The sequence below is a fragment of the Oncorhynchus masou genome, chromosome 15, assembly GCF_036934945.1.
Source record: "Oncorhynchus masou masou isolate Uvic2021 chromosome 15, UVic_Omas_1.1, whole genome shotgun sequence".
NCBI lineage: Eukaryota > Metazoa > Chordata > Actinopteri > Salmoniformes > Salmonidae > Oncorhynchus > Oncorhynchus masou.
In genome coordinates, this window is record NC_088226.1 from 15,557,290 (window position 1) to 15,582,899 (window position 25,610).

General features: G+C 45.7%; 3 protein-coding genes across 3 annotated transcripts in view; 1 reads left to right on the top strand and 2 right to left on the bottom strand.

Moving 5' to 3' along the window:
- Nucleotides 1-1,939: 1,939 nt before the first annotated feature.
- On the bottom strand, nucleotides 1,940-7,107 carry LOC135555732 (peptidyl-prolyl cis-trans isomerase FKBP10-like). Its single transcript, XM_064988426.1, has 10 exons — nucleotides 6,619-7,107; nucleotides 5,742-5,887; nucleotides 5,381-5,570; nucleotides 5,152-5,297; nucleotides 4,461-4,650; nucleotides 4,205-4,350; nucleotides 3,855-4,044; nucleotides 3,355-3,497; nucleotides 3,047-3,210; nucleotides 1,940-2,843 (listed from the first exon to the last, which is right to left on the bottom strand). The coding sequence occupies exons 1-10, from the start codon at nucleotides 6,810-6,812 to the stop codon at nucleotides 2,655-2,657; spliced, it is 1,698 nt and encodes a 565-aa protein (XP_064844498.1). The 5' UTR covers nucleotides 6,813-7,107; the 3' UTR covers nucleotides 1,940-2,654.
- A 758-nt stretch (nucleotides 7,108-7,865) lies between these two features.
- Nucleotides 7,866-20,545, top strand: LOC135555734 (endoplasmic reticulum protein SC65-like). Its single transcript, XM_064988427.1, has 7 exons — nucleotides 7,866-8,506; nucleotides 16,581-16,730; nucleotides 17,298-17,469; nucleotides 17,598-17,726; nucleotides 17,859-18,004; nucleotides 18,823-18,906; nucleotides 19,684-20,545. Exons 1-7 carry the CDS (start codon nucleotides 8,039-8,041, stop codon nucleotides 19,828-19,830), a joined length of 1,296 nt encoding a protein of 431 aa, XP_064844499.1. The 5' UTR covers nucleotides 7,866-8,038; the 3' UTR covers nucleotides 19,831-20,545.
- A 2,460-nt stretch (nucleotides 20,546-23,005) lies between these two features.
- Nucleotides 23,006-25,610, bottom strand: part of LOC135555731 (disintegrin and metalloproteinase domain-containing protein 11-like) — a 32,644-nt gene continuing 30,039 nt past the window's right edge. Inside the window, exon 26 of the mRNA XM_064988424.1 lies at nucleotides 23,006-25,429. Coding sequence (XP_064844496.1) covers nucleotides 25,414-25,429 — 16 coding nt within the window. The 3' untranslated portion in view covers nucleotides 23,006-25,413. The remainder of the gene's footprint in view (nucleotides 25,430-25,610) is intronic.

Genomic DNA, 25,610 nt, shown 5'->3' on the forward strand with positions numbered 1-25,610 from the left:
TTCACCTCCTCTGCATCTCACAAAGACACAGCAGTTGGAACCAAAAATCTCAACTTTTAACTCATCCAACCAAAGGACAGATTTCCACCGGTCTAATGTCTATTGCTTGTGTTTTTTGGCCAAAGCAAATCTCTTCTTATTGGTGTCCTTTAGTTGTGTATCTTTGCAGCAATTCGACCATGAAGACCTGATTCATGCTGTCTCTTCTGAACAGTTGATGTTGAGGCAAAGGGTGGCTACTTTGAAGAATCTCAAATATAAAACATATTTTGATTTGTTCAACACTTTTTTGGTTACTACATGATTCCATCCATATGTGTTATTTCATCGTTTTGATGTCCTCACTATTATTCTACAATGTAAAAAATAGTACAAATAAAGAAACACCCTGGAATGTGTAGGTGTGTCCAAACTTTTGACTGGTACTGTATGCATGCATGTGGGTGCTGTTGTTTAGATCTAGATGTTGTTGTCTTCTCTGTATAGATGAAAGTTGAATGAGTTATGGTTTGTTTGTCATGTGGGACCTATCTTTGTCATATAAAGGGAGAGAGGACAGGATAGAGGGCAATCTGACTTGACTTTTGCAGTGTCAGTTTGAAACGCCAGTGTTTTATCTTAGTGTTCTATACACTATACGCCATCTTTTTTTGTTTCATGAGACTTTGTTCTCGCCCTTTTTTTTGAGAAGTGTCTATTCGATGAGAATGATTACAGTAAATGAGGTTCATGTTAGGCACTTATTTATTTTCAGCTCTTAACAATAGACTACTGTTTTATGTGGATATCATTAGTATGGAATCTGATGATACTGTGTCACGGTATTATGGCATAGGGTTGTGTGCGTGGCTACGTTTTACAATGGACTTTTTTTGGCGCCACAGTGCCACCATGTGGTCAAAGTAATAGTAATTCGAGCCATGTGTATATATTGACATTTACAGTATCACTCCATGCTGGTCTCAAAAATGCATCCACCTTTAGCCTTAATACATTGAATGTACATGACAAAAGTAATAGAATTTTGAATATTTGCCATGTTTATATTTTCTCTGAAATGCCATCACTTTCTGTAAAACAGCAGAGTTTTGATTATGTTGTATCTTTTAGAGTCCAATTGTTGCCTTTTAGAGTCCTGTAAAAGTAATGGTTGACCTATTCGGTTTATGGTGAAGAACATCTGAATATTTAGTACTTTTAATTTTTTATATGACGGCAAAACATTTAATTGCCACGTAATGGAGGTTTTTAGTTCTTGGTACAGCCAAGGCATCTGATTCTATTGCTGTTATTAGTATGTTTTGCCAAATTATAGTATAACATTTTCACCCAGTTACATGTTTATAGATTTGAAGTGGAAATCCATTCATATTAAATAACGATGTCACTGGTACAGTACGCAAGAATCCGGTCATACATTTCCCTTGAGACGTGTGTTACTGGGGGGACAGTGTGTTCGCTATATTGTATTTTGAGGGGACAGTGTGTTCGCTACATTGTGTCACTAGATTGTATTTTTCACCTATATGAGATACGTAGGCAGAACAGGATAACCTCTCCACAACTGTAAATAAAATGTGGCCACTGAACCCTTGTTTCTCTTCATCTAGGTCTATTTTGGGGTGGCAGGGTAGCCTTGTGGTTAGAGTGTTGGACTAGTAACCGGAAGGTTGCGAGTTCAAACCCCCGAGCTGACACGGTACAAATCTGGCATTCTGCCCCTGAACAGGCAGTTAGCCCACTGTTCCCAGGCCGTCATTGAAAATAAGAATTTGTTCTTAACTGACTTGCCTGGTAAAATAAAATTACCTTTTTGTAAAACAAAATCCAATTCTGTAATCACCACTGATGCCATTCCCAGGGAACTATATATTAATGTTATTCCCAGCCTACACAATCCCTAGACAATGGACATGGATCCCAAACACGGGAAAAAATGCATTTTTTATAGGTTTTTATTAGAAAAACAGATGTTGTTTCTTATGTGATGTATATTCTACAATGCAAGGCACTTAAAAAATCTTGTATTGTACAAAATAGCCACTCTTAAAATATACAACCTACAGTCTTAACATTATTTTCATGTCTGGGAAGAAGGGGAGGGGTGGGAGACAGCCATTTATTCCTATCAGCCATTTTGAAGCCAACTGCATTGCATCCTGGGAAGAAGGACCACCCCAAATGGCTGACAAGGTAGTTCAATGAAAGTGCTTTTAGCTAAATGTGTCTGAGTCAAACATTTTTTGAAAACATAAATGATGCAAGACTGCAGAATAAGTTATTTATAAAAAGTATAGATGAACCACGTTTTCACAAGGCAATTTACAACACATGGAAGCAGTCCTTTGTTTAAGTAAGTATGGACCATTTTGGGTTATTTTCAATCAGTGGAGTCTGCTCAGGGAGAACGGCTCATAATAATGGCTGGAACAGAGCAAATGGAAAGGGCATCAAACCATGTATTTTGATACCATTCAACTTCGTCCATTCCAGGCATTACCACGAGCCTGTCCTCCCCAATTAAGATGCCACCAACCTTCTGTGTTTTCTACATAATAAAATGTATGTACCCCCTAATTGCATAGATTCTGTCTGTCAGTCTGTTGTGTCTCTCTCCGTCCCCACACCCCTCTGCCCAGCTCGACTGTACCCCCTCACAGCTCCTCATGTCTGGCCTTGTCAGAATCCTCCTCCACCTTCAGTTTGAGCTCCTCAGCCACTATCTTGCCATCACTGTTGCGGTCCTGATTGTTGAACATGTCCTTGATGATGCCGTCAGCATCCATCCCTGGCCTCAGGCGACCTGTGCCCTCTGCCACCTGGATGTTTATGAAGGCTGTGAACTAGAGAGAGGGAGAGCAGAGAGAAATATGAGAGTTGTCCTTTCAAGAGCTACATCGTTTAAAGAATAATTGCAGTTTTAGATGATCACCTGACTTGTTGTCCTGACCTACACAAGGATGTTACCAGTGCCTTACCAAGCAAAGGGCAGAATCCTGACTTTGATTGATGGATCATGCTAAATGTCTGGCGTGTGTTATCTTACCTCCTCCAGAGGGACAGATAGATCTTTGTTGAGGTCCATGGCAGGGAACAGGGGATCCGGGCTGTCCCCCAGCCACACAAACATGTAGCCGTCAGGCACTCCCTTCTGCAGGTCCAACAGCTCCAGCTCAAAGTGCAGCACGGCACTGCTGGGAACGCCCTTGGCTGCAGGGACATGGAGGGGAGAGCATGATGAGAGACATAGAAGCAGTGTCGGAATAATGGAATGTCCAAACGCAAGATATCGCCACGCAGGATTTGGTTCTGGGTTTCAAGATGAAAGTGATCATGACTAGTTCATTCCCTCACCTCCATTTTCTCCATGTCCCAGGTGGGGTGGGACGATCACCACTCTCTTCTCTCCCACACACATGCCCCGCAGGCCCTCGTCCAGACCCTCAATCACTTTGTTGGCTCCCAGGGTGGTGATGGGGGCATTCTCATAGTGGTCCCTGGAAGAGGAGGGAGATATTGATCAAGGCCCCGCCGAAGCTCCAACGTGCTATCAGTCAGTAGGAATTAAGCATGTAGCCCTATACTTTCTACATTGTTAGATGTATATAAGATGTCAGATAACGTATATAGTTATAGATATGGCTGGTTTCTATGTCTTGGTTATATTCTGTATCATATATTTTCCTTTCTACACAACATAAGTAGCTGATAAGTCTTCCTGTCTGTTGGCATGGCGTCCTAGTGATATCAGTCAGACAAGTAGCCAGGGGTGATTAGATTACATGACTGGATCAGGCGTTGCAGTGTGGCGTTGCAGTATGGCGGTGCGATGGACAGGAGGCGCTCCTACTCACGAGGAGTAGAGCAGGGTGCCGTCCATCAGGGAGCAGTTGTAACGGTACTGGATCAGGTCGTCCACCTCACTGGTCAGGTTGCACTTCTCGGGCTTGCTGGTCACCTTGATCTCAACGAGGTCCTTAGGGTTGTGAAAGTCGATAACGTGGATGTCGAAGACCAGCACGGCCGAGCCAGGGATGAGGTCTCCTAGAGTGGGGGAGGAGGAGAGAAAAAAAGAGAAGAAGGGAATTTGAATAGGAGCAGGGACAAGACTCGGAGTGGCCACTGGACAATAAGACATGTAAATGCTACTCTGACTCCTCCCACCCCAAAACCTTTGGCCAATGCCACAGAGCCACATACTCACCAGTTCCCTTCTCCCCATAGGCCATGTGAGGAGGAAGGATGACACGCCTCTTCTCTCCAATACACAACCCCTGGAGGGCCTTGTCCATGCCCTGGATCACATAGCCCATGCCAATGTAGGTGTTGTATGTGCTGTTGCGCTGGTAGCTGCAGGAAGAGGAAACATAGCAAATGCAAATTAGAGTTAGTCTTTACAATGCGCCCTTTCACTCACACAAGTCTTGGTTTGACAGTAGATGTATTAAACCCGTTCCTACCTGGTGTCAAAGCCAGAGCCGTCCTGGAAGGTGCCGTTGTAGTGGTAACGAATGTAGTCTCCCACCACTGTTTTACGGGTGCAGGTCTTAGGCACCTCCTTGACCACCACGGCGATGTCATCCTTAGGGTTGAATAGGTCAATCATGAAGACCTCAAACACCAGGGTGGCCTGGGATGGAATTACAGTGCCTGGAAGAGAAGGATGGATGTTTCGAGTCAATTATAAATCTTACAAATCTTACTTCCTCGGAGGGGGGTGGTCCACAACATTGTTTTTAATCTGTAATATATATTTTACCTGCATTTAACTTGGGGTGGCAGGGTTGCCTAGTGGTTAGAGCATTGGACTAGTAACCGGAAGGTTGCAAGTTCAAACCCCTGAGCTGACAAGGTACAAATCTGTCATTCTGCCCCTGAATAGGCAGTTAACCCACTGCTCTTAGGCTGTCATTGAAAATAAGAATTTGTTCTTAACTGACTTGCCTAGTAAAATAAAGGTTAAAAAAAAACAAGGCAAGTCGGTTAAGAACAAATTCTTATTTTCATTGGTGGCCTAGGAACAGTGGGTTAACTTCAGGGGCAGAATAAGAGATTTTTGCCTTATCAGCTCGGGATTCGATCTTGCCAGTATTTACCATGTCCCTTCTCTTCATAGGCTAGGGATTATAAACAGTGGTTACTAGTACTTACCATATCCCTTCTCCTCATAGGCCAGGAAGGGTGGGATGATGATGGTGCGTGTCTCTCCCACACACATGCCGATTAGACCCTCGTCCATGCCCTTAATGAGGTAGCCCATGCCCACGTAAGTGTCATAGGTGCCGTTCCTAGAGTGGCTGAAAGAGACATGGACGGAACGCGTTACACACACACACACACACACACATACAGCGTGACTGAGAGTAGATATGGACCCCACCTGGAGTCGAAGGGCACGCCGTTCAGCAGTGTGCCGTTGTAGTGATAACGGATGAAGTCAGTAGCCTCCACGAGGCGCTTGCAGCTCTCAGGTTTGCTGAGGGTGCGTGTCTGGACCTTGTCTTCTGTGTTCCAGATGTCGAGCAGAACCACGTCAAACACCAACACAGTGTCAGCAGGGATCACATCACCTAGGAGAGAGAGACAGGTTGGGAATTCATCGTGTGCCACTGGAATATACGACTGGGGCCAGCATCAGAGGATAACTATTTGTTGAATTTAGTTTGTACAGGGCACACCATCTGGTGCCAGGCCCTATGTAAACTGTAAAGGTCATATAAGAGAATGAAATGAGTTGTTACCTGCTCCTATGCTTCCATAGGCAAGGTGTGGGGGGACGGTAACTTTTCTGCGCTCATTGACACACATGCCCTGAACTCCCCTGTCCAGACCAGTGATGAGACGCCCCAGTCCCACCTGCCCACTGAAGGGTGCACCACGTTCATGACTGAAAAGGGGGATGGGTAGAAGAGAGGTTAGATGGAGAGAAGAGAAGAGACATTCCTCAAGATTACAAAGATTATATTTCTTTCAATGGTAGGCGGTGTCTAGTCAAGTTATTCTGTTCTATTCCTATTATTATATTAGACTATTTATATTCATTTTAACTGGTTGTAAACCATGTATCTAACCATATCTGAATGGGTTGCGTGCAAATAATAAAATAAGTAATGAACAAAACACAAAAGTAGGCCATCGTAAAATAACTAAACAGGCATTTTAAGAAAAAGCCTCACCCAGCCTATCAACCAACTGAATTCAGCTGTTCGTCTTTGCATTGAGTGTGCGTGGCATTTCGTAGTAGTAAACACCATTGAACGATATTGTGCTGAGCGCTACATTGGCCTCGTTCGAGGATGCGCATGACACGCACCAACGCACACGGCAGTTACAATGTATCTGTGCAAAAATGCACAGCGCAGGGACAAAGTTACAATGTATGTATGAAGCGCAGGATCTTCGATACAAAGTTTCAAAATGGTTGCTTAGAGGGGCTGCAAATTTAGAGGTAGGACACGTCTGCAACAGGCCAACTGCGTGAGACCATAGTTAAACGAAAATGTCCTCCAGCCAGCACAGAATTTATTTGCACAGGAATCAGATAGGCTTGCTCTGCTTTGATGCTCTTCTGCACTATGTCAATAGACCTATACAAGCGATACGTGCGTCGTAGCTTACCTTGAATCGAACTTTTTGCCGTCGGTGAAGGTACCGTTGTAATGATAACGAACGAAATCTCCCGTTTGCACTTCTCTGGGACAAACTCTTGGAATGTCATACCGATCAATAACCACATCTTCTAACGGGCCCGGGCTACTGCTTACATGGGTTCCCGTTACACAGAGCAATATTAACGCAAATATTGACTCCATTATAAACGTATTCCCTGGTGTTTTGTTAAAGTATGAGAAACAGACGGATGATTTCGCCGTGACTTCTCCGTTGGCTACCGTCTATAGATGCAGAAAGAGAGAAGTGCGGACGTAGCTTCTGCTCGTTCAGAAGGGGGAGGTGTGTGGCATCCAATTCACCCCCTCCTCTTTAGAGGAATTCTGTAAACGTGTAAAGTAGCCCTCGGCCTAGGTATCTGACTCGAGCGCAAACCAGAGGAAGCCGACCTAAAGCACAGCCTACTATGTAATAACGTCTGTGCTATACTATTTACAAAGTCTTATTATTTGAATGCCCATCGAACATAGACAGTGAGTGGAAGTTATTTGCACTGTGTGGGAATACCCTACCCGCTTCTGTAGAGAAGCTCATTTAACGGGGAGGCGCCCATCTGGCTGAGTCGGAAAGAAAGGCCCAGAATTATGTTATCGCAGGTCCTAAATTCCAACCTTTGGTCTACTTCTCTATTTAAATATGAATTGTTATTTATCTAACATTTACAATGGCCTATGTTAATTTTATGCTCATATTTTCACTGTTAAAATTTTTAAAAAAGCACGTCCCTCTCATGACCATCTCATCAGGGAAGCGATGTTCCAACATGCTTGCTGGAATGTTCGTAGATCCAACAAACCTACCCATGCAAAAAACAACAACGAAGAGTTGTCGAATCTGTGAAAAAGTATTTGCTTTTGATGTTTAAATATGGAAATAATAGCATATTCCTTATTAGACCACCACACAGTTATACATATGCTATATTTACATATTTTACAGTGTGTTCAATTCTTCCACATATGTATTTCCTCCATGTATATATATATATATATATATATATATATATATATATATATATATATATATATATATATATATTTTTATAATGTAGGGGCTACCATCGACCAATCAAAATGCAAAACAAAAGTTTTATTGTATTTTCCAGTAATTTGGTCAATGTCATTTAACCAAAATCGTGAGGGCGTTATGACCCAGGGGCTGATCTAAACCCGAAATCACTGCCTCCGACTGACTCCCTGTGAAACGATTGCAGAGGAACCCTGACTTTTCTGTCCCCTCCTCTCCGTCTCTCCGAGCCTGGCCAAGGCTCTGTACGTGCAAACAGACATGACCATTCACTGGTGAAGAAAACCCTGGAGAAATTCGTGTTTGGTTGGAGAAACGGAGGGCATGATAGAGAATAAGCATAATGGCCCCTACAAACGTTAAAGAAACCCGGTTTTCATTTTGTTTCTGTGTAGTTTTGGTCGCTCCGCTTCTGGTCGAAGCCCAGTATGAGAAATATAGCTTCAAGAGTTTCCCACATAACGATCTAATGCCACTTGAATCTGCTTATGGACATGCTCTAGACCAGTATGGAGCGCAGAACTGGAGGGACAGCATCAAGTACATGGAATTGAGTTTGCGTCTTCACCGGCTCCTGAAAGACAGCGAAGCGTTTTGCAGCCAGAACTGTAGCACTGTCAGTCGGGACAATGATACCCTCTTCGCGGACTGCAGTCTACGCATCATGCAGCATTTCTTACTCCGAGCTTCGTGCCTGAAAAAGTGCAAAACAACATTTCCAGTGTTTACAGTAGCCTACCCAAAGAGGGATGTTCTGGAAGCTTTTGAAAAGAGGATACCCTACCGGTACATACAATATGCTTACTACCAGGTGAGATCAAAGAGTTATTCTGCTGAATGGGTGGACATTAAATACATTTAGGGTAAGATATCCAAATAACGGTTTACGAATAACGGTCGACATGGGCACAGTGGTTTTTCCCTTTAGTAGATAATAGGCCTATTTGTAAGAATCTTAGCATATGTGGAATAAATTCTTAATTCGAATATTATCATAGAATTGTAACAACCTGTCCTGGCACACCTATTACACGATATGAGTAATTAATGTGTAATAGGACGATATTTACATAGGTCACTGTCATAGCCTGATATTTCGAATGAAATATCATATAGTAGCTTGTTTTCCATGAGCAAGACTGTGACACAAGCGTGAAACAATAAAGTTTTTCCCAGACTTTCCTCAGCCCACCTGTTGAGAATGCTACAAACTCAGTAGTTGAACACACATGCCACGTCTCTCTAACAGCGCCCCGTTAAATGGTCCCCCAATAAGAACAGTCGTCGTATTATTTTCTACCAAAGCGAACACCACACGTAGGCCTATGATGCAAAATACCAAGCAGGCAAATCAACAGTGTTCCCCGTGGCAAAATAAAGAGGATTTACTTTTGAAGTGAAAGTAAGCCAAACACTCGTGCCATTGGAATGTGCATAAAATATATGTGTGCAACCATTTCTGCGGCCTGTGCGCACACGTGAGTGTTATAATTGGAATCTTTCCTCAGGCAAGCCCACTCCTCCATTGGAAAGCATCTTCTCAGGTCATCACCTCTGGATGCTCGCAGCATCTGTCTCGACTTTTTTTTCACCTTTATTTCACCAGGTAGGCCAGTTGAGAACAAATTCTCATTTACAACTGCGACCTGGTCAAGATAAAGCAAAAGCAGTAGGATAGAAACAACAGCACAGAATTACACATGGGATAAACAAACATACAGTCAATAACACAGTAGAAAAATGTGTAGATCAAAAGAAAGATGTGCAAGTAGAAATACTGGTGTGCAAAAGAGCAGAAAAACAAAAACAAATATGGGATGAGGTAGGTATTTGGTTGGATGGGCTATTTATAGATGGGCTGTGTACAGCTGCAGCCAGTAAGCTGCTCTGACAGCTGATGCTGTAATGCGTGTATATGGGAGGCGAAGTCAAGTGCAGGAGAGCGGAGTAAAATAAACAGGCGCACTTTAATACCGGTTACCAAATCACAGCACATAACACATACAAGTGCCAAAAACACGGTCTAAAACAAAAGTGCAACGCCTGACAAATAATCCACGTAATAAATACAAAATACAACATGGGGAACAGAGGGTTACATAATAAACAAGCGATTGGTGAGTGAAGCCAGGTGTGATAAGACAAAGACTGAACAATTGGAAAATGAAAAGTGGATCGGCGGTGACTGGAAAGCCGGTGACGTTGACCGCCAAATGCCGCCCAAACAAGGAGAGGGACCGACTTCGGCGGAAGTCGTGACAGTACCCCCCCTTGATGCGCAGCTCCAGCAGTGCATCGACACTGACCTCGGGGACGACCCGGAGAATGAGGCGCAGGGTGATCTGGATGGAGATGGTGGAAATCCCGCAGCATCGAAGGGTCCAGGACGTCCTCCACCAGCACCCAGCATCTCTCCGTACCCCTCCCACACCACGAGGTAATGAAGGCCCCTCGCCAGACGCCTCGAGTCCAGGATGGCTCAAACAGCATACCCTGGGGCCCCCTAGATGTCCAGTGGAGGCGGAGGAACCTCCCGCACCTCAGCTTCCTGGAGTGGACCAGCCACCACCGGCCTGAGGAGAGACACATGGAACGAGGGATTAATACGGTAATCTGGGGGAAACTGTAACCTGTAACATACCTTGTTCAGTCTCCTCAGGACTTTAAATGGCCCCACAAACCGCAGACCCAGCTTCCGACAGGGCAGGCGGAGGGGCAGGTTTTGGGTCGAGAGTCAGACCCTGTCCCCTGGTGCGAACACCGGGGCCTCGCTGCGGTGACGGTCGGCGCTTGCTTTTTGTTTTTGCCGACTCACGGCCCATTGTAGGTGCACATGGGCAGCGTCCCAGGTCTTCTCCGAGCACTTTAAACATTCGTCCACCACAGGAGCCTCGATCTGGCTCTGATGCCACGGTGCCAGAACCGGCAGATAGCCCAGTACGCACTGGAAAGGAGAGAGGTTAGTGGAGGAGTGGCGGAGTGAGTTTTGGGCCATCTCTGCCCAGGGGATGAACGTCGCCCACTCCCCCGGTCCTGGCAATATGCCTGCAGAAACCTACCCACATCGTGAGGCCGGAAGTATGGGAGTGTGATCCCATACTATGTGTCATACATCCGGGACAGTGCGTCTGCCTTAGCGTTCTGGGAACCTGGTCTGTAGGATAGAGTGAAAACAAAACGGGTAAAGAACATAGCCCACTTTGCATGGCGAGGGTTCAGTCTCCTCGCCGCCCGGATGTACTCCAGAATGCGGTGGTCAGTCCAGATGAGAAAAGGGTTTTAGCCCCCTCAAGCCAATGTCTCCATGCCTTCAGAGCCTTGACAACAGCCAACAGCTCCCGGTCCCCCACATAATAGTTTCGCTCCGCCAGGCTGAGCTACTTCGAAAAGAAAGCACAGGGGCGGAGCTTTGGTGGCGTCCACCTCCACTATGAACGCCAAAGAGGGATCCGGATGAGCCAGCACGGGAGCCGAGGTAAACAGAGCCTTCAGGTGACCAAAAGCCCCGTTCGCCTCAGCCGACCACTGCAGCCACACCGGTCCCCCTTTCAGCAGTGAGGTAATGGGAGCTGCTACCTGACCAAAACCCGGGATAAACCTCCGGTAGTAGTTGGCAAACCCCAGAAACTGCTGCACTTCCTTTACCGTGGTGGGTGTCGACCAATTACGCATGGCTGAAATGCAGTCGCTCTCCATCTCCACCCCTGCTCCCAGCTGCGCCTGAATCTACTAGAGCCTTATGCTGGGAATGTGGGGAAAACTCAGGAAATGAAATAAACACATACATGTGAGCAACAGGGGGCTCTGGGTGAGCCTGGTGCCGACTCACCTGGGGTGACACTATAGTGCCCTGCCTGCTGCCTCGACTCCCTGAGGAACCCCCCCAGCACCGACCAGCATTATGCCCTCTGCGGCCACAGATGGTGCAGGGAATGGCCCCTCCTCCGGTCGCCCTAAGTGCAGCACCAGCTCGTCCAATGTGAGGTTGGTGTCTCGGCAGGCCAACTTCCGACGGCCGTCATCGCGCCGACTGCACCTGTAGTGATCGATCAGGGCCCTGTCGCTCCATCCCCGCGCTGGCGGCCAGAGTCCGGAAGTCCAAGGCGAAATCCTGCGCACTCCTCGTCCCCTGCCTTAGGTGGAACAGAAGTTCACCCACCGCTTGACCCTCAGGCGTGTGGTCGAACACTGTCCGAAAGTGGTGGGTGAACTCTGCGTAACGGTCGAACGCCGCCTCTCCTTCACTCCATACGGTGTTGGCATACTCCAGGGCTTTGCCTGAGAGGCAGGAGACGAGGGCGGACACACTCTCATGCCCCGAAGGAGCCGGGTGGACGGTAGCCAGGTAGAGCTCCAGCTGTAGTAGAAATCTCTGTTATCCGGCAGCCGTCATTATACTCCCTCGGGAGCGCGAGTCGAATACCACTGGGACCAGGTGAAAGAGGAGTGGACAGTGGGACCCGTTGTAGTGGAGCTGGTGGAGGCACTGAAAAACCTCCTCCTCTCTCCCAACGATCCATAGTCTGCAGCATGCGATCCATGGCTGTGCCTAGACATTGCAACATAGTTGTGTGCTGCTGAACGCACTCCTCCACTGCAACTGGGATGGCGTCTGCTCCTGCTGACTCCATTCTTGAGGTGAGTGATTATGTAATATGGGAGGCGAAGTCAAGTGCAGGAGAGCGGAGTATAATAAACAGGTGCACTTTAATACCAGTTACCAAATGACAGCACATAACACATACAAGAGCCAAAAACACGTCTAAAACAAAAGTGCAACGCCTGACAAATAATCCACATAACAAATAACAATCACTCACAAATACAATATGGGGAACAGAGGGTTAAATAATAAACAAGTGATTGGTGAGTGAAGCCAGGTGTGATAAGACAAAAACAGAACAAATGGAAAATGAAAAGTGGATCGGTGGTGGCTAGAAAGCCGGTGACGTCGACCGCCGAACGCCGCCCGAACAAGGAGAGGGACCGACTTCGGTGGACGTCGTGACAGATGCTTGAAGTAAGTTTCCAACTTCAGTGATTTTTGCAATTCGTTCCAGTCATTGGCAGCAGAGAACTGGAAGGAAAGGCGGCCAAAGAAGGTGTTGGATTTGGGGATAACCAGTGAAATATACCTGCTGGAGCGTGTGCTAAGGGTGGGCATTACTATGGTGACCAGTGAGCTGAGACAAGGCAGAGCTTTACCAAGCAAAGACTTATGACCTGGAGCCAGTGGGTTTGGAGATGAATATGTAGCGAGGACCAGCCAACGAGAGCATACAGGTCGCAGTGGTGGGTGGTATATGGGGCTTTGGTGACAAAAAGGATGACACTGTGATAGACTGTATCCAATTTGCTGAGTAGAGTGTTGGAGGCTATTTTGTAAATGACATTGCAGAAGTCAAGGATGGGTAGGATAATCAGTTTTACGAGGGTATGTTTGGCAGCATGAGTGAAGGAGGCTTTGTTGCAAAATAGGAAGCCAATTCTAGATTTAATTTTGGATTGGAGATGCTTAATATGAGTCTGGAAGGAGAGTTTACAGTCTAGCCAGACACCTAGGTATTTATAGTTGTCCAACATATTCTAAGTCCGAACCGTCCAGAGTAGTGATGCTAGTCGGGCAGGCGGGTGCGGTCAGCGATCGGTTGAAGAGCATGCATTTAGTTTTACTACCATTAAAGGGCAGTTGGAGACCACGGAAGGAGTGTTGTATGGCATTGAAGCGTGTTTGGAGGTTTTTTATCACAGTGTTCAAAGAAGGGCCAGATGTATACAGAATGTTGTTGTCTGTGTAGAGGTGGATCAAAGAATCACCTGCAGCAAGAGCGACATTATTGATATATACAGAGAAAAGAGTTGGCCCGAGAATTGAACCCTGTGGCACCCCCATAGAGACTGCCAGAGGTCCGGACAATAGGTCCTCCGATTTGACACATTGAATTCTATCTGAGAAGTAGTTAGTGAGGCATGCGAAGCAGTCATTAGAGAAACCAAGGCTGTTGAGTCTGCTGATAAGAATACAATGATTGGCAGAGTCGAAAGCCTTGGTCAAGTCGATGAAGACAGCTGCACATTAGTGTCTTTTAATCGATGATGGTTATGATATCGTTAAAGACCTTGAGCGTGGCTGAGGTGCATCTGTGACCAGCTCAGAAACCGGATTGCATAGCGGAGAAGGTACAGTGAGATTCTAAATGGTCGGTGATCTGTTTGTTCACTTGGCTTTCAAAGAGTTTAGAAAGGCAGGGCAAGATGGATATACAGTTGAAGTCAGAAGTTTACATAAACTTAGGTTGGAGTCATTAAAACTAGTTTTTCAACCACTCCACAAATGTCTTGTTAACAAACTATAGTTTTGGCAAGTTGGTTAGGACATCTACTTTATGCATGACACAAGTAATTTTTCCAACAATTGTTTACAGACATATTATTTCACTTATCATTCACTGTATCACAATTCCAGTGGGTCAGAAGTTTACATATTGACTGTGCCTTTAAACAGCTTGGAAAATTCCAGAAAATAATGTCATGGCTTTAGAAGCTTCTGATGGGCTAATTTACATCATTTGAGTCAATTGGAGGTGTACCTGTGGATGTATTTCAAGGCCTAACTTCAAACTCAGTGGCTCTTTGCTTGTAATAACGGAAAAATCAAAAGAAATCAGCCAAGACCCCAGAAAAAGAATTGTAGACTCCACAAGTCTGGTTCATCCTTGGGAGCAATTTCCAAACGCCTGAAGGTACCACACTCATCTATACAAACAATAGTATGCAAGTATAAACAACATGGGACCACCCAGCCGTCATACCGCTCAAGAAGGAGACGCGTTCTGTCTCTTAGAGATGAACGTACTTTGGTGCGAAAAGTGCGGATCAATCCCAGAACAACAGCAAAGGACCTTGTGAAGATGTTGGAGGAAACAGGTACAAAAGTATCTATATGCACAGTAAAATGAGTGTTATATCGACATAACCTGTAAGGCCGCTCAGCAAGCAAGAAGCCACTGCTCCAAAACCGCCATAAAAAAGCCAGACTACAGTTTGAAACTGCACATGGGGACAAAGATTGTACTTTTTGGAGAAATGTCCTCTGTCCCAGTGAGACAAAAGTAGAACAGTTTGGCCATAATGACCATCGTTATGTTTGGAGGAAAAAGGGGGAGGCTTGCAAGACAAAGAACACCATCCCAACCGTGAAGCACGGGGGTGGCAGCATCATTATGTGGGGGTGCTTTGCTGCAGCAGGGTCTGGTGGACTTCAGACGGCATCATGAGGAAGCAGAATTATGTGGATATATTGAAGCAACATCTCAAGACATCAGTCGGGAAGTTAAATCTTGGTCGCAAATGGGTCTTCCAAATGGACAATGACCCCAAGCATACTTCCAAAGTTATTGCAAAATGGCTTAAGGACAACAAAGTCAAGGTAAAGGAGTGGCCATCACAAAGCCCTGATCTCAATCCTATAGAGAATTTGTGGGGAGAACTGAAAAAGCGCGTGTGAGCAAGGAGGCCTACAAACCTGACTCAGTTACACCTCTGTCAGGAGGAATGGGCCAAAATTCACCCAGCTTATTGTGGGAAGCTTGTGGAAGGCTTCCCTAAACGTTTGTCCCAAGCTAAACTATTTAAAGGTAATGCTACCAAATAGTAATTGAGTGTATGTAAACTTCTGACCCACTGGGAATGTGATGAAAGAAATAAAAGCTGAAAAAGCTGACATTTCACATTCTTAATGTGGTGATCCTGACTGACCTAAGACAGGGAATTGTTACTAGGATTAAATGTCAGGAATTGTGAAAAACAGAGTTTAAATGTATTTGGCTAAGGTGTATGTAAACTTCCGATTTCAACTATAGGTCCGTAACAGTTTGGGTCCCCCTTTGAAGAGGGGGATGACCGCGGCCGCTTTCCAATCTTTAGGAATCTCAGACGATACGATAGAGAGGTTGAACAGAGTAGTAATAGGGGTTGCAACCATGGCGGCGGATAATTTTAGGAAGAGAGGGGGTGGGGGAAGCTATGGCCAGCCGTAGAGAAATGCTTATTAAATTTTCCGATTATCGTGGATTTATCGGTGATGACAGTGTTTCCCAGCCTCAGTGCAGTGGGAACCTGGGAGGATGTGCTCTTATTCTCCATGGACTTTACAGTGTCCCAAAACCTTTTGGAATTAGTGCTACAAGATGCAAATTTCTGATTGAAAAAGCTAGCTAGCCTATTGCTTTTCTAACAGGCTGTGTATATTGGTTCCTGACTTTCCTGAAAAATTGCATATTGCGGGGACTATTCGATGCTATTCACATCCAGACGTTCTCATAGGTGTTCCATGCATGTGTGTCAGCCAAACGGTGATCTCATGGCTCTGTTGAGAGCATTCTTCCGTTTCTTCACTTGTTCAGATATACAGCAGTATTCCAAAAACCCTCCTCCATAAGACAGACCAAGGTCAGAGTTTGAATCTATTCACCATGGGTTCTTGACAATTGCCAGGCTTAGCTACCACATAGTAATCTTTGAATATAGGCATACAGTATTCTTCTTACCGACAAAAGTGTTGATTGACAGTTAATCATTTCAGCACATGCCTTAGAGCCATATTGAGACAGTGGCTGAAGCACACCTCTTAGCAGTTGGTGAGGTGATTTGAGGTTAGAAGCCATGCTCTTCTAAGGACTAACTAGTGTTAGCAAGACCTGCTGCATGTAGAGAACCCCTTGCTTCAGCTAGGCATTCGATAGAACGAGAGAGAGTGTCTTTAGAAGTCATCCAATGATGACACTTAAGTATCAGAGAGCCAAGAGCAACCAATCAAGACTACTGGACCCTATATGACCCATAACAATAATGATGATACATTCCGCATCCCCTCTCTCCCACAGTTAAACAACATAGAGAGGGCCGTGTCAGCCGCCCACACATTCCTCCAGAAGAACCCAGAAGACCCCTTTATCTCCAAGAACATGAACTACTACAAGACGCTGTTTGAGCTGGACGAGTACCTCATCGACCACGAGGAGCGTCCCTACGAGGTCAGTGTGAGGTCAGCTCACAACCAGCCCCCATACACATCACAACTAGCTCTGATACCCGTCACCTGGCACAGTACTAGAACTAATGAATGGCTGTCCAAGAAAAACCTCCAAAAGGACTAACTCGACATAGAAAGGATTGAGAGCACTGGAAGTTTTTCTTGGTAAGCCATTCTCATGATTTTTTTCAATGTTGTTGCACACCCCTCCTTTCCTTTGTTTGCTGAAGAGCCCATCTGTCCCACCTGAACACAGTACTAGAACTATTCAATGAAAATATGTTTTGGTTAGTCTGTTATCGATGGCTTTCTCAATCTAAACATGAATGGCGGAGAAACATACTGAAGTATTTTTTCACAACTCTGTTAGAAAAAAGTCTTAGGATAGAATGTAGGTTTGAATTCTATTCAAATGCTGGTTGGTGTTCTGCAACTGCGTGTTATGTCCTGTCCCTTCAGCACATATCTAGTGTCTCTAACTGTGCTGTCCTTTCTGACCCCTGGCTGTTGTTCTTTCAGCCCATGTCTAGTGTCTCTAACACTTTGATTGGTCCTTTCTGTACTCCAGCCTGTGTTCCTGAAGGCTGTGAAACTGTATAACTCTGGAGATTTCAGTGCCAGTGCTCGGGACATGGAGCAGGCCACTACGGAGTACCTCAAAATGTACGACCTCTGCCTGGCAGGCTGCGAAGGGTCATATGAGGTCACAGAGTACAAAGACTTCTACCCTACACTGGCAGGTGGGTGTCTGACAAATCCCCATCTACTCATGGTCCCTATTGAGAGGGCAGAGACTCTGGTCATAGCAGTATAATCTCTCTCTCTCTCTCTCTCTCTCTCTCCCTCTCCCTCCTTCTCTCCCTCTCAGATCTCTACACAGAAGTTCTGAAGTGTAAAGTGAAGTGTGAGGAGAACCTGATGCCCAACGTCGGTGGTTTCTTCGTGGAAAAGTTTGTGGCTACCATGTACCACTACCTCCAGTTTGCCTACTATAAACGTAAGGACATGAAAGTGTCACACCTCGATAGAGCTCCAAACTCTACTGCACTTGCATTTCATGACCAGAATAGTACAGCAACTATTCAGGTTGTTATGCAGTTGTCAGATGACCCACCCTCCCTCTGTGCAGTGAACGACGTGCGTAACGCGGCTCCGTGTGCGGCCAGCTACATGCTGTTTGACGCTAACGACCAGGTGATGCAGCAGAACATGGTGTACTACCGCTTTTACCGAGAACAGTGGGGCCTGGAGGAGACGCACTTCCTGCCTCGCCCGGTGAGTAACCAGATTACTTTATATAACCTTGACGCCCAACCCAGCATCCCGATGTGCCCTGTCAAGACTTGACATGTCATTTCTGATTAATATGAACCATCGTCTAGAACAGTGGTATTCAAAGTCAGGGTCGCGACCCTGGGAACTGCAGTGGGATGGCCAATTTTTGTGGTTGTTGTATGGGACAATATACAAATGTTTTGGAAAAAGATAATGGAGAAACGGGACAAAAATATTGAGTAAATGTATTTATTGGTTTCTTTTCATTTTGATAAGAGATGAAAATGCAATGAATTAAAGGTTATTTGTTGATGTAAAAATCCAAATTGACAGATTTTGGGGTGGGATCCCCATACATTTTGGCTGAATACAATGGGTCTCTGGCTGAAGAAGTTTGAATACCACTGATCTAGAATTATGGTAATAAACCTTATCCAGTTGAACCTCATTCCTGAACCTGATTCCAAACAAGATGTGTAATAGTTTCAGGTCTAAGTTTTTAGGTCCTATAGGTTCTTGGTTATGCTCTACCAGTACAGCACTTACAGCAGCTGCAACGCCATCAATTAAATAAAACCAACAAAGCTCCCTGAAACATATAGGCATTTTTGAAACTGTGATAATTTCAAATGAAGTTAGTGGTGCTGTAGATACTCCATGATATGCTGACTGGAGGGAAAATGAGCATTAAAACAAAGGGAAACAGCATCAAATGTTTAGTTTTCTAGCGCTAAAAACAATTTTGAACTGTATCTTTGTGTTCTCTCCTTGCACCTTGAGTCAACCAATGATATTGACGCATCATGTTTGTTGCGCAGGAGGCACTGAGGTACTTGAACCAAACGACCAAGCAGAGGGAAATGCTGGAGTTTGCACTGAACTACCTACAGACAGATGATGAGGTAAGGCTTGCCTGCAAAGGGGTGGAGATGGAAGTCACATAGGAAAACAGTTTTTATGTGCAGGACAAATTCTGGACAGAAGCACCAAACTAAGAAGTAACAAACTGTAATAAATTGGATGGTTTGCTTCAAATCTGGCGAGAATTTGGTTCTGGGCTGCTGAGAATATTTCCAATGTGCAAAACAATTTTTGGGTACAGTAGCCGGTATGCTATTTTGTTTTGTGGGACTGAAAAATGAGCGGGGGGGGGGAAGGGACCAGTCAATCACAGTGTTTACTTTGATTCTGATTCTGACTACAGGGGATGTATGATGGAGACTACTGTAGAGAGAGTGGGATGGATAGAGGTTGAAAGAGGGTCAGTAGCTGGAAGAGAGAGAAATGGAGAAAGGGATTGAGATTGATAGGGAGGGGCGGTGTGTTTTCCGACAGTGGAGTGTGGTATGTAGCTGGGAGGTGTCGGCCTCGGAGGCCCTGCCACATGCGTTTTTTTCTCTGGTCATCCCCTCCCAGCTAACCACACAGCCTCAGTTTAGACCTGAGAGGGGGGAGGAGGACAGAGAAGGAGAAAGGGAGGGAGAGAAAATGACAGCATGCACTAGTAGTGAGAGATTCACAGGGAAAGAAAATAAGAACCAAGAGAAAGGCAAAGAAAGTGTGAGAACGATGACAACATGTGCTAGAAATATATCCCTGAGCCAAGTGAAATCAAGCCTCATCTTGAAGTGTAGATGTGTTGTTGTATGTCTGTAACTCAGCGTTGTGTTCCTTGGCAGGGTGTGGTGAGTCCAGAGGAGGTTGCTGCTCCCTCGGCCCCCCCTGACGCTGAGTTTGAGGGGATAGGAGATTACGAGGAGTCCTTCGTAGCAGACTGGTGGCAGGAACCCAAAACCAAGGGGGACACTGGGGAACCTGCAGCCTAACCCCAAACACCAACTCCACCACGAACACCACCCCTCTCCCAAGCAGAACACTTCTCAAATCCCCTCTCAAAGAATATGGACAGCCCTGCAGAGCCAGACCCCGTCCAGAAATGCCAGGATACGATATTTAGTACACCCCACACATTAAATTGTTCCATGGTGTATATATATACAAACACACACAGACCCATCATTTCAGAGCTGAAGGAACACAAAAGGGAGAATTTACATTGCCAGTTGTACACAGTTCCACCATTAGCAAGATCACACAAACACCCACACAGGACGTATTGAAGGTCAGAGCTGTCCATGTCGGAACTGAAAGCTAAATGGTGCATCTGTTTTGACATAAGGAAAGGGAAAAGAAAGGGAAAGGAGGATACCTAGTCAGTTGTACAACTGAATGCCTTCAACTGAAATGTGTCTCTTCCGCGTTTAACCCAACCCCTTGAAAGGTGCATTGGAATTGTTAATACTGTATGACTGTTATTGTTGTTGTTACATTTCTTATTTCATGAAATGATTTGCCTTTGTGCCATAGCCCTGGTAGTATGGCACTGATCTGTGCCTTCTGTCAATATCTAGGATGTTTGATGTTGAATTCTGACCCATTGGAGGCGTATTTTGTCTGTCCAGCGGTAAGATAAAAATCCACACAAAATTCTAAGTGAACAACAGCAGAAAGTGTGGAATAAAGTGACCTATTATTTTACTACACCGCTGTTATTGTCTCTTTCAGCAAATCCATTGCAGTACAGACATACAGTATAATGGAAACGTACTTATAACATCCTTAGGATGTGTTTACACAGGCAGCCCAATGCTGATCTTATGCCCAATTATTGGTGGGATTATTTGGTCACTAGGAGGTCAGGGTTTGAGTCACTATGTGTTCAGTGGCTGTCACTGGCGATTGTAAAGTGGCTGTTCCACTGGATGTCAGAAGGTGAATTCACCAATTTGTAAGTCGCTCTGGATAAGAGCGTCTGCTAAATGACTTAAATGTAATGTAAATGTTGTAGTGGATGCGACCTTTGACTGGAAGCCAGTGGAGTGTGCAGAGGAGCGGGTGACATGGGAGGATTTGGGAAGGTTGAACACCAGGCGAGGTGCAGCGTTCTATGAACAATTTCCACGCTGCGCTTTGGTCTCATTCCAACGACGATCGTTACAGAATCACCCACCAACCAAGGACCAAGCAGCGTGGTATCGACCAGGAGCAGAGGGTTCTGGACTCCTGAACATGAGAGGAGATTTTGGACGGAAAGGGACCCTGGGCACAGGCTGGGGAATATCGCCGCCCCAAGGCAGAGCTGGAGGCAGCGAAAACTGAGAGGCGGCGATATGAGGAGGTAGCACGGCAGCACGACAGGCACAAGAGGCAGCCCCCAAAAATGTTTTGGGGGGGAGGCACACGGGGAGTGTGGCAGAGTCAGGTTGGAGACCTGAGCCCACTCCTCGTGCTGACAGGAAGAAGCCCAGTACTGGTCAGGTACTGTGTTATGCGGTCAAGCGCACGGTGTCTTCAGTACGCGCTCATAGACCGGTGGGCTATAGGCCATCCCCCCGCAAGTGTCATGCGAGAGTAGGCATCCAGCCAGGGCGCGTTGTGCCAGCCCAGCGTGTTTGGTCTCCAGTACACCGTTTCGGCCCAGGGTATCCTGCGCCGGCTCTGCATGCTGTGTCTCCGGGGCGCTGGGAGGGTGCAGTGCGTCCTATGTCTGCGCTCCGCCCGTGCCCGGCGAATGTGGGTATTGAGCCTAAGGGAAAGGTGTGAGTGGTATGCACCAGATCTCCAGTGCTCACCCACAGCCGCGTTCAACCTGTGCCTGCACTCTGGCGGGTCCGGGCTAAAGGGGCCATCCAGCCTAGAGGAGTGGTGCCAAGGCTGCACACCAGAGCTCCAGTGCTCCCCCACAGCCCGGTCCATCCGATGCCTCCAACACGCACCAGGCCTCCTGTAGTTCTCCCCAGCCTGGTGGGTCCTGTGGCAGCCCCACGCACCAGGCTGTCTCTCCGTCTCCTCCCTCCAGGACCGCCCGTCTGTCCTGAGCTGCCAGAGCCGCCAGTCTGTCCTGAGTTGCCAGGGCCTCCCGTCTGTCAGGAGTTGCCAGAGCCTCCCGTCTGTCAGGAGTTGCCAGAGCCGCCCGTCAGTCAGGAGCTGCCAGAGCCGCCCGTCAGTCAGGAGCTGCCAGAGCCGCCCGTCAGTCAGGAGCTGCCAGAGCCGCCCGTCAGTCAGGAGCTGCCAGAGCCGCCCGTCAGTCAGGAGCTGCCAGAGCCGCCCGTCAGTCAGGAGCTGCCAGAGCCGCCCGTCAGTCAGGAGCTGCCAGAGCCGCCCGTCAGTCAGGAGTTGCCAGAGCCGCCCGTCAGTCAGGAGCTGCCAGAGCCGCCCGTCAGTCAGGAAACGCCCTTCACTCGGGCGCTTCTGGAATCGCCCTTCACTCCGGCGTGGGTTGTCTATGGGGTGGGTAGTCTATGTTCTTTCTTCTATGTTCTATGTTGTGTTTATGTGTTTGGCCTGGTATGGTTCTCAATCAGAGGCAGGTGTCGTTCGTTGTCTCTGATTGAGAATCATACTTAGGTAGCCTTTTCCCACCTGTGTTTTGTGGGTGATTGTTTCCTGTTTAGTTGTTTCCCTGACAGAACTGTGCGCTTTCGGTTTCTCCGTTTGTCATTTTGTTTTGAGTGTTTTTTTTTTGTGTGAACATTAAATATGAACAATTTCCATGCTGCGCTTTGGTCTCATTCCAATGACGATCGTTACAGATGGAGAGGTCTTGGGAGTGTGCAGGCCTTCCCGGGAGGGGAAGCTTGCAGAGAGGAGTGTGGATCACAGTCATTCCACATCTTCATTCAAGAGAACATTTAATGAGGTGCAATGAAGTCTGAAACTAGAAATACATCTAATGGAAAAGAAAAATGTATCAGTCAAAAATGTAAATGTATAATCATTGGCCAAGTTCAAGAAAATAGAATACAAGGCAATGCATACTTTTTCCTAGTCTCTTAAGAATCTTATATAGAGAATCACAATTAGGCAGTGGGTTACTGAATTTAGTTATTCTAAACAATAATTAAACACACTGAGCAAAGTACATACATCTTGGCCTCAAGTAATGACGCCATTGTCATAGCAACCCAGATATATTCACACAATGGAACCAGAGGAAATAAATACTTTTGACTTTTATATTTTATTTCCCCTTCATTTCAATTCATCTACATTGCTTATTTCAATTTGTCTACTTAATAAAAAGATAGTGTTTAAAAATATGGGATATAACACGTTTCTTTTTCTCTGCTTCCTAAATTCAAAACGCAAGCAAACTGGCCACCATCTAAAGATGGTACATGTTCTGTACAAATGGTGAAGAACTATAGTGCATCAGCCATAGTGCTGAATCAAACAGACCTCTCCATACATCTAGTGTACCAGACCCCAGGTTGAGTCCTAAATGGTAACCAATTACCTATGTAGTGCACTACTTTTCACCAGCAGAGCACTAAGGGCCCTGGTCAATAGTAATGCACCTCATCTCATCACATTTCCACTGAGGAGCTGTCCTGGGGTCATTTCAAACTCACTGTGTTAAAGCATCATCAGCGTAAGGCTCAGAGCCTATCAACAAGTGTCCAATATTTAGATGGCATTTCGATTGACAGCTGCAATGATAGATAGATGGCCAGATTGCTAACTTACTAGGCAGTGTGCCTGCTAGACAGATAGATAGAGAGCTAGGAATGGCTTAAAGGAGATGGACAGTTGTATGGCAGGAGACAGATAGATACTTAGTTGAAACATCAAATGAATCAATATTAACATTGAATTTTAAAACAATTTCCTACAGTGTATTCAACATTCAGTATTATCTTCTTGTACATACTGTATATACAAATAGATGTGCATATGTGTTCCCACATTCTGTAGGGCTAGTGCTCGTTTAAGTTTGTTGTTACATATTCAATACAAACCATTTGTTTGTTAGTGTGCTGTCATTGGCTCCCGAGCACAAAGCCAGGCAACAGAAAGATAACCTTTTCTAGAAGTAAAAATCTATAAACTATCTACCAGTGTTGTTGGCAGGAGTGTCACGGTGAACAAGGGCATAACTGTCCCAAACACGACAAGTACTTTTCTCATTCACCTGCTCTCTTCCTCACTCAATCTCTCTCTCACACGCACACACATGCACACATGTGCACACGCGCACACACACACACACACTCATTTTAGTAACTTTCTCAACATTCCCTGGTTTTCCAGGAATCCTGGTTGGAGGATTCCATATTTCCTTGCTTAGTCTTTCACAATTCCAGGAATCTTCCAACCAGGATTTCAGGAAAAATTGGAAATATTGGGAAAGTTACCGGAATTTTGGTACCCTACACACACGCACACACACACACACACACACACACACACACACACACACACACACACACACACACACACACACACACACACACACACACACACACACACACACACACACACACACACACACACACACACACACACACACACACACAGAGTTTCAACCTCCTTTACCATACACACTTTGGGCCTCTTAAGAAGGTGGCGAATAGAATACAGACACATACAGACAGTCTCTATTAACTAACACTATGTGGAATGTTGTGTTGGTAGATCTACGGTTGAAAACACTGAGTTACGGTCTCTGCTGCATTTTAAATATGATCCCAAAACCATAGGGTCTCCCCCTTCCTACATCTCAACAGACAGGAACAAAGAATTCAATAATCAACATAAACCCTACATCGGTCCATGATGTTTTGAACGGTCTACTGCTTTTGTTTCATAGTCATTCTCACAATAAGTTGCTCTTCTTTCTTTGGAAATGGCCTGTACACAACAAGTCCAATACATGATTCTTCTTGGATCACATCCGTGTTGTTGTAACTAGATAATGTCTGAATCTGGGTTGTCATCCAGTCACCAGTCAAGGACTCTCTGAAAGGGGCAGTTCAAGTGATCCAATGGCCACTTGAGTCTTTGATCAATGTTTGTTTTTATGTGCTTCTTTGACAACATCTTATGATTTAAATTGTTTTTCAGATGGCAGGTCTGGGCCAGTCCAGCATTCTCAAACAGCGGCCAGAAGTGTGTTTCCAGACAAGCATTGGAAAGACATGTCTCATATTGAATTTGTCCACTGTTGACATGTTCTTCATTGGACTGTCGTAAGCGGAAGGAAAGGGAACTACAGTACGCAGACACCGAAGTGCATACTACTTAGTCGCTGGAAAGCAGGAAGACCCTGACGCCCCTCGAGGGACCAACAACAACCTTCTCATTCTGTCCGTGGCAAAGACTTTATCCTGATTGGATAATATAATTGGCTGGTATGCAATGTGGGAGGTGCTACACTGTCCAGGAGGGGCCGGAGATAGACAGGTGGCCAGACAGGAAGTGGACAGGAGAGGAGATGTTAACAGAAGAGGTCTGGAGAGGTTCGGGACAGGAGTGGAAGACTTGTTCTTTTTCCCTCTTCTCCGACTTGGAAACATCACAGAGTGAGAGAAAGACAGGAACAGACAGACAAAGACAGACAGACAGACATCTTATCCTCCTCCAGATCTGGAAAGAAAGGAAACAGTGTAAGAGACTACAAGTTGTAAGGTTGTAAACAAGTTGAGCAGTTGACAGAAGGTGATTGTTGGACTTGGTGTGAGGAGAGTAAACAAGACATGAAATGGTTCTGAAAGAAAACTGCATTCTGGGTGGAATAGGTCATGAGGTGGAGAAGACAAAGGCTGAG